At 46.0% G+C, this 15,287-nt stretch overlaps 1 protein-coding gene across 1 annotated transcript in view; it reads left to right on the forward strand.

The window, feature by feature from the left end:
• Positions 1-9,866: 9,866 nt before the first annotated feature.
• The window catches only part of LOC137306167 (DNA-binding death effector domain-containing protein 2-like), a 37,600-nt gene continuing 32,179 nt past the window's right edge, over positions 9,867-15,287 (forward strand). Inside the window, 1 exon segment of the mRNA XM_067975228.1 lies at positions 9,867-11,204. Within this exon segment, the coding sequence (XP_067831329.1) occupies positions 10,739-11,204 (466 nt within the window). The 5' untranslated portion in view covers positions 9,867-10,738.

Below are 15,287 nucleotides of genomic sequence, written 5' to 3' on the forward strand. Positions count from 1 at the left end.
AGACCTTGTGGCGAGGGTAGTGCCTCCTGCGACGCTGCTATCTCTGTTGTTGCCCTCCCTGCTGTTGTGTAGGTGCCTGTGGTGCAGCACTGTGTTGCGGAGCTCCTCGTGGCGGAGATGGACGGCATGCCTGGCGAGGCTGGTCATAGAATCATAGAAAATAAGAACAAGAGTAGGCCATTCAGCCCTTCAGGCCTGCTCCACCATTCAAAATGATCATGGCTGATCGTCTAACGCAGTATCCTGTTCCCGCTTTTTCCCCATATCCCTTGATCCCTTCAGCATTAATATATCTCTCTCCTTCTTGAATATATTTAATGACTTGGCCTCCACTGGTCGAGAATTCCACAGGTTCACCACCCTCTGAATGAAGAAATTTCTCCTCATCTCGGTTCTAAATGGCATACCCTGTATCCCGAGACTGTGACCCCTCGTTATGGATTCCCCATCCATCGGGAACATCCTCCCTGCATCTAGTCCATCTAGTCCTAATGTGATGTTGCTCGTCCTCAGATGAAGTGATAAATGCAGTCATGGCGTCCCCCATCCTGACGGTGTGAGTTTGAGGGGGTCCGCAAAGTCGGTAAATGTGTTTGCACAGCAGAGTTTAGGGTATAAATTAATAATTTTGAGTGGAAAGACAAAGGTATTGCAGCCAAAACTTTGACGAAAGTGACAGAGTGCCCTGCTGCAATAAATGAGGTATTCCCCCCTCACAGCACGGGAAACACGCTGAGGATCCTTCAAAATTGCACCCCTGCCAAAATGTCCAGTCATGAGGTCTGTCAAGTACCTCAACTACCTAAATTATCATCCCGCCGGCTTTAATTGCCAGTGGGAGTCCCGTACGTGGAGCTGCGTGCGCACCTGAACGAGTTATTGGGGAACCCGGAAGCGAGCAGGTTGGAACCGGGCTCCGAACCGCTCTGGGATTCCACCATTTTCAGAGCCCCCCCAACCCCCAACGCACCCGCTTGGCCATCCGAAAATCGGCCCCAAAGTGTCTGGTGCAATACAAAACCAGTACATATCCCTAAAGGCAAAGGCTCCACTTGTGTAGTTAAGCAACCACAGTCAACAAATGAGGTAAGAGACAGTATCAAGCTGAAAGAAAAGGCTTACACAAATACAAGGAAAAGTGGAAATCGAACCGGACTGGGAGAGCGATAAAAACCAAAAGGATACAAAGAAAGTAGTAAGAGGGGCAAAAGGGAGTATGAAAAAAAACTTACAAGGAATATCAAAGCGGATATATTTATTTTATAAATATATTTTAAGAGTGGTAAAGGAGAATATGGGCCCATTAAAGGCGGAGGTAGGCGAGACTATGATGGATAAGGAAATGGCAGATTTGTTAAATGAGTACTTTGTATCTGTTTTTACAGTTGAGACAGAGGAAGAGGATGAGGACAAAATACCAGCGGTAAAAGGGAACCAAAATAAGAGCAATTTAATATATGTTAAAAAAAATGGTAATGGAGAAACTAATGGGACTTAAGATAGACAAATCTCCAGGACCTGATGGTTTCCACCCCAAGGTATAAAAAGAAATAGTGAGAAAATTGTAGATGTGTTAGTCACGATTTTCCAAAGCTCTCTAAACTCGGGAATTATGCCTTCGGATTGAAAAAATGTCATTCCTTCATTTAAAATTTATCAGGAAGTAGAATCAGTATTGGTGGATATAAGAAATAATAAGGGGCAGAAAATACTGGTGGGAGTAGTTTACAGGCCCCCTAACAGTAGCTATACCATTGGACAGAGTATTAATCAAGAAATAATAGGAGCTTGTAACTTGGGACTTTAATCTTCATAGAGACTGGACAAATCAAATTGGCAAAGGTAGTTTGGAGGAGGAGTTCATGGAATGTATTCGGCACGGTTTCCTAGAACAATATGTCGTGGAACCAACCAGGGAACAGGCTAATGAGACAGGGTTAATTAGTAATCTCATATTAAGGGATCCTCTGGGGAAGAGTGATCATAATATGACAAAGTCAATGTGAAATTCTGAGAGTGACGTACTTAAGTCAGAAACTAGAGCCTTAAACTTAAATAAAGACAGTTACATAGGTATTGTCTGGTTGGCTAAGGTAAATTGGGAAATTAGATTAAGAGGTATGCCAGTCGATAAGCAATGTTAAACATTTAAAGAAATATTTCATAATTCTCAACAAGCATACATTCCAATGAGAAATAAAAACTCCAGGGGAAAAGAGATCCATCCATGGCTAACTAAAGAAGTTAAGGACAGTATTAGATTGAAAGAAAAGCTGATAATGTTGCCAAGAAGAGTAGTAAGCCTGAGGATTGGGAGAGATTTAGAAACCAAAGGATAAACAAAAATTTGATAAAGAGGGAGAAAATGGAATATGAGAGTAAACTAGCAAGAAACATAAAAACAGATTGTAAGAGCTTCTACAAGTATGCAAAAAGGAAGAGAGTAGCAAAAGTAAACGTGGATCCCTTAGAGGCTGAGACAGGAGAAATTATAATGGGGAGTAAGGAAATGGCAGAGACGTTAACAAGTATTTTGTATCTGTCTTCGCAAAGACACAAAAAGCATACCAGAAATAGTGGGGAACCAAGAGGCTAATGAGAATGAGGAAGTTAAAGTAATTAATATTAGTAAAGAAAAAGTACTGGAGAAATTAAGGGGACTAAAAGCCGACAAATCCCCTGGACCTGATGGTCTACATCCTAGGGTTTTAAAAGAGATGGCTGCAGAGATACATTGGTTGTGGTCTTCCAAAATTCCCTAGGTTCTAGAACTGTCCCAGTGGACTGGAAGGTAACAAATGTAACCCCACTATTCAAGAAAGGGGGGGGGGGGGGGGGGGGGGAAGAGAGAAAAGAGGGAACTCCCGCCAGTTAGCCTGACATCAGTTGTCGAGAAAATGCTGGGTAATGGTAAATGCAATGGTAACAGGGCATTTAGAAAATCATAATTATGATTAGGCAGAGTCAACATGGTTTCACGAAAGGTAAATTTGTATTTGACAAATCTATTACGAGTGTTTTGAGGATGTAACTAGCAGGGTAAATAAAAGGGAACCAGTGGATATAGTAAATTTGGATTTTCAAAAGGCATTCGAAGGTGCCACACAAGAGGTTGTCACACAAGATAAGAGCTCATGGGGTTGGAGGTAAAATATTAGCATGGATACAGGATTGGTTCATGGACAGAAAACAGAGAGTAGGAATAAATGGGTCATAGAAACATAGAAAATAGGAGCAGGAGTAGGCCATTCGGCCCTTCGAGCCTGCTCCGCCATTCAATATGATCATGGCTGATCCTCTATCTCAATACCATATTCCCGCGCTCTCCCCATACCCCTTGATGCCCTTCTGTGTCTAGAAATCTATCTATATCCTTCTTAAATATATTCAGTGACTTGGCCTCCACAGCCTTCTGTGGTAGAGAATTCCACAGGTTCACCAACCTCTGAAGAAATTTCTCCTCATCTCAGTCCTAAATGTCCTACCCCGTATCCTGAGATTGTGACCCCTCGTTCTGGACCCCCCAGCCAGGGGAAACATCCTCCCTGCATCCAGTCTGTCTAGCCCTGTCAGAATTTTATATGTTTCAATGAGATCCCCTCTCATTCTTCTAAACTCGAGTGAATACAGGCTGAGTTGACCCAATCTCTCCTCATACAACTGTCCCGCCATCCCAGGAATCAGTCTGGTGAACCTTCGCTGCACTCCCTCTATGGCAAGTATATCCTTTCTTAGGTAAGGAGACCAAAACTGCACACAATACTCCAGGTGTGGTCTCACCAAGGCCCTGTATAACTGCAGTAAGACATCCTTGCTCCTGTACTCAAATTCTCTTGCAATGAAGGCCAACATACCATTTGCCTTCCTAATTGCTTGCTGCACCTGCATGTTTGCTTTCAGTGACTGGTGTACAAGGACACCCAGGTCCCTTTGTACATCAACATTTCCCAATCTATCACCATTTAAATAATACGCTGCCTTTCTGTTTTTCCTTCCGAAGTGGATAACTTCACATTTATCCACATTATACTGCATCTGCCATGTATTTGCCCACTCACTCAACTTGTCAAAATCATCCTCACAACTCATGATCCCACCTAGTTTTGTGTCGTTAGCAAACTTGGAAATATTACATTTGGTTCCCTCATCCAAATCATTGATATATATTGTGAATAGCTGGGGTCCAAGCACTGTTCCCTGCAGTACCCCACTAGTCATTGCCTACCATCCCGAAAAAGACCCATTTATTCCTATTCTCTGTTTCCTGTCTGTTAACCAATTTTCAATCAATGCCAGTATATTACCACCAAGCCCATGTGCTTTAATTTTGCACACTAACCTCTTATGTGGGACTTTATCAAAGGCCTTCTGAAAATCCAAATAAACCACATCCACTGGTTCTCCCTTATCTATTCTACCAGTTACATCCTTAAAAAAATCCAGTAGGTTTGTTCAAACACAATTTCCCTTTCATACCAGGTCATTCTCAGGTTGGCAGGCTGTAACTATTGGAGTGCTGTAAATAGCTGTGCTTGGGCCTCAACTATTTACAATCTATATTAATGACTTAGATGAAGGGACTGAATGTAATGTTTCCAAGTTTGCTGACGATACAAAGCTAGGTGGGAAAGTAAGCTGTGAGGAGGACACAAAGAGTCTGCAAAAGGATATAGACAGGTTAAGCGAGTGGGCAAGAAGGTGGCAGATGAAGTATAATGTGGGGAAATGTGAGGTTATTCACTTTGGTAGGAAGAATAGAAAAACAGAATATTTTTTAAATGGTGAGAAACAATTAAATATCAGTGTTCAAGAGTGATTTGGGTGTGCTTGTCCACAAAACACAGAAAGTTAACATGCAGGTACAGCAAGCAATTAGGAAGGCAAACAATGTGTTGGCCTTTATTGCAAGGGGGTTGGAGTACAAGATTAAGGAAGTCTTGCTATAATTGTATAGGGCTTTGGCGAGACCACACCTAGAGTACTGTGTACAGTTTTGGTCTCCTTACCTAAGGAAGGACATACTTGCTTTAGAGGCGGTGCAACGAAGGTTCACTAGATTGATTCCTGGGATGAGAGGGTTGTCCTTTGAGGAGAGATTGAGAAGAATGGGCCTATATTCTCTGGAGTTTAGATGAGAGGTGATCTCATTGAAACATATAACATTCTTAGAGAGCTTGACAGAGTAGTTGCGGAGAGGCTGCTTCCTCTGGCTAGAGAGTCTAGAACTAGAGGTCATTGTCTCAGGATAAGGAGTGAGCGACTTAGGACTGAGATGAGGAGGAATTTCTACACTCAGAGGGTGGTTAATCTTTGGAATTCTCTACCCCCGAGGGCTGTGGGTGCCCAGTCGTTGAGTATATTCAAGACTAAAATCGATAGATTTTTAGACACTAAGGGAAAGTGAAGTTGAGGTTGAAGATCAGCCATGATCTTATTAAATGGCGGAGCAGGCTCGAGGGGCCGTATGGCTTTTACCATTTAGAAAGTACCCTGTTCTATCCTTGTTTGATCCAAAGTGGATGACCTCACATTTGTCTACATTGAATTCCATTTGCCACAGTTTTGCCCATTCACCTAATCTATCAATATCCCTCTGTAATTTTATGTTTTCATCTACACTGCTTACAATGCCACCAATCTTTGTGTCATCGGCAAACTTAGATATGAGACTTTCTATGCCTTCATCTAAGGAGTCAATAAATATTGTGAATAATTGAGGTCCCAAGACAGATGCCTGCGGGACTCCACTGGTCACATCCAGCCAATCTGAGGACCTTCCCATTATCCCAACTCTCTGTCGCCTTTCGCTCAGCCAATCTCCTAACCAAGTCCGTACTTTTCCCTCGATTCCATGGGCTTCTATCTTAGCTAACAGTCTCTTATGTGGGACCTTATCAAATGCCTTCTGGAAGTCCATATAAATAACATCCATTGACATTCCCCTGTCCACTACTTTAGTCACCACTTCAAAAAATTCAATCAGGTTTGTCAGGCACGACCTACTTTTCACAAATCCATGCTGGCTCTCTCTGATTAACTGAAAATTCTTGAGGTGTACAGTCACTTAATTATAGACTCCAGCATTTTCCCCACAACAGATGTTAGGCTAACTAGTCTACAATTCCCCAGTTTCCCTCTCTCTCTCCTTTCTTAAAAAGCGGAGTGACATGTGCAATTTTCCAATCTAGAGGGACAGTTCCTGAATCTAGAGAACTTTGAAAGATTATAGTTAGGGCATCTGCAATGTGCTCACCTACTTCCTTTAAAACCTTGGGATGGAAACCATCTGGGGTCCTGGGGATTTGTCACTCTTTAGTGCATGGATTTGTGACGTGTAGGTCATGTCTGATTAATCTAGTTGAATTTTCTGTCCGTAGTGGGGCACTAGCTTTTAGTGATTTGTACTTAGACAGGTACAAAAAGTAATCAAAAAGCCAAATGGAATGTTGGCCTAATCTCCAGAGAGCTGGAATACAAAGGGGTGGAAGTTATGCTTCAGTTATACAGAGTCTTGGTCAGACCTCCATCTGGAGAACTGCATTCAGTTCTGGACAACCCACCTCAAGAATTATACATTGGCCTTGGAGCGGATACAGCGCAGATTCACCAGAATGATATCAGGGCTTAAAGGGTTAAATTATGAGAACAGATTGCATAAACAGGCTGGATGGACCAATAGGTCTTTCCTGTCCATCATTTTTCATATGCTCGAATGTAACTTGGCTTGTATTCCCTTGAGTTTTGAAGTTTGAGGAATGATTTAATTGAGGTGTTTAAAATGAGAAAAGGATTCGATTGGGTAGAAACATAGAAAATAGGAGGAGTAGGCCATTCGGCCCTTCGAGCCTGCTCCGCCATTCAATAGGATCATGACTGATTCTCTATCTCAATACCATATTCCCACTCTCTCCCCATACCCCTTGATGCCTTCCGTGTCTAGAAATCTATCTAGCTCCTTCTTAAATATATTCAGTGACTTGGCCTCCACAGCCTTCTGTGGTAGAGAATTCCACAGGTTCACCACCCTCAGTGATGAAATTTCTCCTCATCTCAGTCCTAATTGTCCTACCCCGTATCCTGAGACTGTGACCCCTCGTTCTGGACCCCCCCCAGCCAGAGGAAACATCCGCCCTGCATCCAGCCTGTCCAGCCCTGTCAGAATTTTATACATTTCAATGAGATCCCCTCTCATTCTTCTAAACTCGAGTGAATACAGGCCTAGTTGACCCAATCTCTCCTCATATGACAGTCCTGCCATCCCAGGAATCAGTCTGGTGAACCTTCGCAGCACTCCCTCTATGGCAAGTATATCCTTGCTTAGGTAAGGAGACCAAAACTGCACACAATACTCCAGGTGTGGTCTCACCAAGGCCCTGTATAACTGCAGTAAGACATTCTTGCTCCTGTACTCAAATCCTCTTGCAATGAAGGCCAACCATTTGCCTTCCTAACTGCTTGCTGCACCTGCATGTTTGCTTGCAGAGATTTCCACCCTTTGTGTGAAGGGAGAAACTATTTCTGCTGATGAGGGAGTCCAGAACGAGGAGGCATGATTTTAAAATTAGGGCTAGGCCGTTCAGGGGTGATGTCAGGAAGGATTTCTTCACACAAAGGGGAGTGGAAATCTGGAACTCTCTCCCCCAAAAGGCTGTGGATGCTGGGTAAATTGAAATTCTCAAGACTGAGATTGATAGATTTTTGATAGGCATGGGTATCAAGGGATATGGAACAAAGGCAAGTAAATGGAGGAGATACATATCAGCCATGATCTAACTGAATGGCAGAACAGGGGCTGAATGACCTACTCCTGTTCCTATGAAAAAAACAAAATAGATATGGGGAAAGGGTAGAACAGCACTAAATGGAGAGCTCTTTCACTGAGCTGGCACAGGCATGATGGGCCGAATGGCTTCCCTCTGTGCTGTAAAAATCTCTGATCGTTATCTATGACACGAGAACCACATCATTCGGGGCTAAACCAGGAATCCTTGCGTTTGTGGTTAGGCTGCTATCATAAGGGCTATTACTACTGTACCTTGACAACACCCTTAAATCACTGAGATTCCTTGGAACACCCATTAAACCCCCTCCTTCAACGGATAAGCATGGAACAAGGCCCCCACCGGCAGCAGCTCATCCCCCGAGTGCAGAATCCTGCAGAATACCGTGTGTAATGTGGAAGAGAATGTGTAGCAATGTACCTGCCGTCTAAACAGTGCACAAACACACCAACGGAGTGATGTAACAATGGCTATCGGTGCAAACTGGCTGCACAATGTGGGATGTTCAAAAGCCACACATTCCATGCAACGACATCAAAAGAAAAATCACCTTCAGAAATCTGAGAGTTTAATTCGTGTGAAGAGGGTTTTTGAAAGAGACAAAACATCACCAAACAGACACAATAATGCACCCGGGTCTATTCAAATGCTTCCCTGCAAATAAATAAAGAGCCGGGGGTTTGTCGATATGGTTTTTTACCGCTTTAACTGCAACACAAAAAAAATAACAGCGTTAGGAACAAAAGTAGGAGATTGGAGCCGAGCCTGTGCACGATTACTGAAGTTAAAGCTTGCATTTAACCAGCTCCCGGTGAATTACAATCCTGACGGCCGATGCTGCTGCACCACTCATTCACTGCCTCCCTGCCTTTCTTCCTCTGCTCTGCACACCAGCTGAAAAAACCTCGCAACCCCAATTCCACACCTTTTAATTGATTTTTTGGGGGGATAATATACAAGACATTAATTTCCGTCCCTTGCCATTGATTTTCTTTCGTAACAAGAAAAATGTTTATAAACGAAAGCTCCACGCGTTCCTGCCACCAAATGAATACACTCTCTTTAGAACCATTAAATCATTTAGCACCTACACAATTATTTGTGCTCTTGCATTAAATCACTTTCTAAAGTTTCGTTAACATCCACATTCAGAATGAAATAGTAAAAGTTTGCAATTAAATTAAATCTTATCCACTTTGGATTAGATTCTTTTATCCTGGACAACACAATAACTGCTAATAATTCACCCAATCTCTTATTTTAGATAATGGATTTGTCGCATTATACTTTTTTTGCATTCCACGATAAAGCATGCTGACTTCATCTATTGCAAATATTTTTAATCTGTTGAAAATGTGTATTTTGGATCATTTTGGTTGCATGAAATAAAACACCCAGAGCTCCTGCTTAGCAATGGGAGGAGAAAGAGTCCCAGCTACTGCATTAGCTTTTTTTTTTCCACAGCAATCAATAAAAGGCGCCCTAAATTATGCAAAGAGAAGATATTAATATGCAAAAATTAAGAAGATAGAGAGAGTGCACATTACCGGCGCTTCCATCGGTAGGCGCTGACTCCATTCACTACTCGCAGGCTGCAGAGCCCGCCTCTGCCACGCGTCACCAGGCAACAAGCTGTCAATCACCGCCCCCTCCTCCTCCGGGGACCCGGCGGAAAATAATCACATGCAAATGACGTGACGTCAGCCATCGTGCTGTCCCCTCCCCCCCCCCCGCCCGGGGCCCTCACGTCATCAATCGATAGCGGCCGGGCCTGCTGCGCAGACGCGTTACCGTGGGCGGCGGGGGAGGGGAGGAATTAGCCAACGGAGACTGGAGTTTCATTATCGGAAATCACATTTTATTTTCTCGCCGGCTAAGGATTGCTTTCGTCCCTTGTGTCCGGTCATTTACTGTGTGAAGGAGGGGGGAAGCGGAGGCCTGAGGCGGAGCCAGCGCCACCCGAAGCGGCTCCTACCAACCTGACCATCTTATAAGACGAGCCGCCCGCCGGCCGGCCGTTAACGGAAATAACGGTTTGTTTTTAAACTACAAACAAAAGGTCGCGGGGGGGGGGGGGGGGGGGAGGAGGCTGCGTCACAGAGGCGCGAGTTGTCGTAATAAAGAGCGGGGCGCGTGCGCACTGGACGCCTCTCTTTCCCCCACCCCCCCCCCCCAACCCGCGCGCGCCCCGCCCCGCGAGGACAGTTCTTGTTGGCAGAGTGTGGTGGACGTTTGGCGCATGCGCGACCGGAACGGCTGGAAAGTACCAGAAGAGGGGGGGAAAAAAACACAACAACAACAGGGCGGGATCGGTACCGGACCGAGACAGGGCCTGGAACCCGACCTGAACCGAACCGAGACACGGCCTGGAACCCGACCTGAACCGAACCGAGACACGGCCTGGAACCCGACCTGATCCGAACCGAGACACGGCCTGGAACCCGACCTGAACCGAACCGAGACACGGCCTGGAACCCGACCTGAACCGAACCGAGACACGGCCTGGAACAGAACCGGACCTGAACCGAGACACGGCCTGGAACAGAACCGGACCTGAACCGAGACACGGCCTGGAACAGAACCGGACTGAACCGAGACACGGCCTGGAACAGAACCGGACTGAACCGAGACACGGCCTGGAACAGAACCGGACCTGAACCGAGACACGGCCTGGAACAGAACCCGACCTGAACCGAGACACGGCCTGGAACAGAACCCGACCTGAACCGAGACACGGCCTGGAACAGAACCCGACCTGAACCGAGACACGGCCTGGAACAGAACCCGACCTGAACCGAACCGAGACACGGCCTGGAGCCGGACCTGAACCGACCCAGCCGAGAGCCCGTGGCCAGGAGCCGAGCCCTCGTTCCCGGGGCCCGGTCCGAGGAAGGGTCCGGCACCATTTTGTTGACTGTGGGCCGGGCCCGGTCTCTCACACTCCCTCCCCCGCGGGGATGGCGGCCGCCCGGCCGGCGCTGTGGGACGAGGAGGAGGTGCTGGCCTACTACCAGATGATGTCCCTCCACCAGATGTTCGAGCTGGTCGGCTCCCAGCTCACCCACACCGACGTGGAGACGCTTTCCTTCCTGCTGGACCAGGCCTACCCGCCCGCCCACCCGCTGGACCCGGCCCTGTGGACGGTGGCCGAGGACCCGGTGGCCGAGGGGGAGCCGGGCCCGCAGCCCGAGGCCCGCCCCTTGGACCGGAGGCTGGCGCGGTTCGGCCGCGGGGCCCGGGCCGGGGGCCAGGCCCTCGACGCCGGCTCGGTCCACCGGCCCAAGTGCGGGGTGCGGCTGCTCTTCGAGCTCGAACGGAGGGGCCTGTGCGACGAAAGCAACTTCAGGAACCTGCTGCAGCTCCTCAGGGTCATCACCCGGCACGACCTGCTGCCCTACGTCGGCCAGAAGCGGTGGAGAGCAGGTATGGAGTCAGCCCGGAGACCTGCGGACAGACCGGGACAGAAGAGAAGGCTGAGGGTGGGGGGGGGGGGGGGTGAACTGATGGGCTTTAAAATGATAGAAGGCGTTCGATGTGGAGCAGATGTTTCCACTTGTGGGGAGGCCATAAATAGGATAGTCACTCATAAATCCAATAGGGAATTCAGGTAAATAGCGTAGGCACAAGAGGGGAGAAAGGAATATGCTGATCGGGTGAGATGAAGTGGGGAGGGAGGAGCATAAACATCAGCACCGACCAGATGGGCTGAACGATCTGTTCATTCTATGTAATTCGATCTAATGCATCGAATTTACAGGGTGTGGAGATGCTGGTGATGGACTGGGGTGTACACATGTCAGGAATCTTACCACACCAGGTTATAGTCCAACAGTTTTACTTGGACTGTAACCTGGTGTTGTAAGATTCCTTACATTAGAATTTACAGGACAGCAACAGGCCATTCGGCACAACAGGTCTATGTCGGTGCTAGTTTATGGTGCCTCGTATTGGACTCCCCACAAGTGGAGATATCTACCCTGTCAAACCCCCTTCATAATTTTAAAAGGTCTATTCGGTCAGCCTTCTCTCTTTTCTAGAGAAAGGATCCCCAGCCTCATTCAGTCTTTCCCGATAGTTATACCCTCTCAGTTCTGGCCTACTTTAAACTTGCATTTATTCAGCGCTTTTCACATGGTAAAACATCCCAAGACACTTCACAGGAGCGTTATCAGTCAGAAAATTGACACCGAGCCACGTAAGGATATTGGGATAGGTGAGCTTAAGCTTGGTCAAAGAGGTGGGTTTTAAGGAGCGACTTAAAGGAGGAGAGAGAGGCAGAGAGGTTTAGGGAGGGAATTCCGGAGCTCAGGGCCTGGGCAGCTGGAGGCCCGGCCACCAAGGGTTGGGCGAAGGAAATCAGGGATGCAGAAGAGGCCAGAATTGGAAGAGTGCAGAGATCTCGGAGGGTTGTAGGGCTGGAGGAGGTTACAGAGATAGGGAGGGGTAAGGCCATGGAAAACAAGGATGAGAATTTTATAATTGAGGCATTGCCAGACCAGGAGTTAATGTAGGTCAGCGAGTACAGGGGTGATGGGTGAACGGGACTTGGTGCGAGTTAGGATAAGGGCAGCAGAGTTTTGGATAAGATCAAGTTTACGTAGGGTGGTAGATGGGAGGCCAGCCAGAGGAGCATTGGAATAGTCAAGTCTAGAGGTAACAAAGGCATGGATGAGGGTTTCAGCTGCAGAAGAGCTGATGCAGGGGCAGATACAATCCCATTAAACAACATGGCGGCAGCGTCGTCACCAGGGTTTATTATTTCTTTTAACCTTTTTATTGATCTTTTTATTTGTCCTCATCAAGTTGTCGGGTGGTGTTTGTCACACCCAGGTGTCAGCTTCAAGCATGTAGGTTGGATACTGTTGGAGCGTATTTCTTGCGTTCCACCTTTGCCCCAACCTTGGAATGCCAAGGATGCATTCCCTGTGTAATGTTTTTATAAACCACACCAGCCAGCCAGCCAGGTCTGAGATTGGAATGAAGATCGAGTAGATGGCTCCAGCTGAAGAGCAAACACTGACACTGGACCAAGTGTCCTGTAATTTCTGATTGTCAGCTTAGTGCTGAGTTAGTAGCCCACACTAGCAAGAAATCTGTTGAGACTGGCCACTTCACTTTTTTCTTGCTTTATTTTCCTTATTTGTTTTGTGATGCTTCGAAAAGTTCAGTTTCATGTTAATGAAGGCATACTCCTGAAACTCATTGCTGCAGTCTAGCCAGTACGATTTTTTTTATTCGTTCATGGCATATGGGCGTCACTGGCGAGGCCGGCATTTATTGCCCATCCCTAATTGCCTTGAGAAGGTGGTGGTGAGCCGCCTTCTTGAACCGCTGCAGTCCGTGTGGTGAAGGTTCTCCCACAGTGCTGTTGATTTCACACTAACTGTCAGCTTGGTTCAGTTGGTTGCAGAGAGTCAGAGGTCTGTTGTGGGTTCAACCCCTACTCCAGGAGTTAAGCACACAATATAAACAGACACTCTAATGCAGTACTGAGGGAGTGGTCCCAGTGTCACAGATGCTGTCCTTCACATGAGCTGTTAAACCAGCTCTGGTGAACATGGTAGTATTCAAAGCAGTGAGTTCCTCAAGTGTCCTGGCTAATATTCTTCCTGCAATCACTTCTCCAAAAATAAACCAACTGGTCATTCTGTCATTTGGACCCTGCTGTGCACTGGACTTACTGAGCCCAGTACTCATGTCTTTACAGTGTATAATAATGTACTTGCTCATCTTCTCCTGTGGCGTTGAACACAGATAGTCAAAACCAATATGGGAGACAATGGAACCAATGTGGCAACTTGAAGCAAGCGTTTTGGGGGGGAGGAGAGGAAGGGGAATTGAGATCAGCATGGGATAAGGCAATTCATCAGTGGGGTGATTGAGGGTACAACATCCTGTTAGGTCCGGCCCCATTCAATCGGTGATATAATGATGCATTTTCAGCATCACGTTTAGTCGTGAGACCACTTACTGGTTTTAATATTTGATAGACTATCGACCTCTGGGCCAGGACACCATACGTACACTAACTTTTATTGTCCTTTGACTTCTTGAATCCACTAGTGGACACTGGGGTCCGAATGGGTTCCTAGCTTCAAAATCCTGGATTCAGTCGTGCTTTGAGAGGTGACGTTATATAACATGAAAACATTGGTCGGTATCCTGTGGCACTGCAAATGAATTGTCGCGACAATGTAATCTTGAGGGGAAGCGTGATTAGAGAGTGGAGAATAATTGGGACTATGATTTTTTTTAATTTTAAAGTCATATGCCATTTTTATTTTTGTTTAATACTTGATTTTACATTATTTATAATTAAATAGGAAAAGTAATGGCAATTTGGGAAGCAGAGAAATAAAGTTTGAGTCTACAAGTTTCTCTGCAGTGCAGACTGGGGCGACAGGGAGCTGGCAATGCACCAGTGTACACGGGCAGTTTCCATTATAAATGTGGGCATAGAAATTTATAGTTGTAGTTGCCACAAAAATGTGACAGTAGAAAGTAATGTTTTGTAAGATGAATATTGAAGATGTTTCTGACCCTTGTCAAGCTGGACTATGAAAAATGGTGTTTTGGCTCTTCCAAGCCTGTTAAGCTATGAATTTCACACTAAGCAGCTACAAGGAGTTTGAAAGTCCCCAAATATGCTTGCATGTGCTGATCAGGCCTATGGTTTAAAGAAGCCCTGCCTGTAAATATTCAACAAGGATCAGTGGTAGCTCATAAATGGCACTGTTGACCTACTTTCAGTTGTGCAAGATGTTCAATTGTTCACAATCCTTGCCAGTGTGACCCAGTAGATAGATTTGCCTTACTTCATAGTTCATGTATAACATTATATCTCTTCTCCTCCTCCTTCCCCCTCTCCCCCCCCCCCCACCCCGCAGTTGATTTACTAACATTTCATATTCATGAACACAAATCATAACTGAAAAGGTCACCTAAAGGGGTAGGAAAGGAATTTCACAGATTTTTCCCCCCTAACTGGCCTGAGTTTTGTTTTCAGGTGGGGTGGGGAGTGTATATATTGTGAAGACGACCATTTTCAAAAAAAAATCAAACTTGTCTATTGAGGACAATTGTTTGAAATACATGAAACAATGTTTTCCATCTGCAACTTGTATCTGTGAGCAGCCTGAGCCTTCAGTTTATGCAGGTTGCCAGACTGTCACTTCTTACGGACATATAACAATGACAGACTGGAAAAGACCCACTCGTCCATCCAGCTTGTGCATCACAATATATACACTCCCCACCCCACCTGAAACCATATTATCTCCTGGGAGAGGCGAAAAACCAGATTAAAAAAAAACTCAGGCCAGTTAGGGGGGAAAAATCTGTGAAATTCCTTTCCTACCCCTTTAGGCGATCAGAACTATTTCAGACCCTCACTCTGGCCATGATTAATGTTATACCTTTTATATAAGATGATTTCCACCCGAGCCAGGAGCAGGTCCGGCTCTCGCTTGAAGGAATTTAGCAGATTAACTTTCACCCAGCCGGCAG

This window comes from Heptranchias perlo, chromosome 42 (assembly GCF_035084215.1).
Source record: "Heptranchias perlo isolate sHepPer1 chromosome 42, sHepPer1.hap1, whole genome shotgun sequence".
NCBI classification, from domain to species: Eukaryota; Metazoa; Chordata; class Chondrichthyes; order Hexanchiformes; family Hexanchidae; genus Heptranchias; species Heptranchias perlo.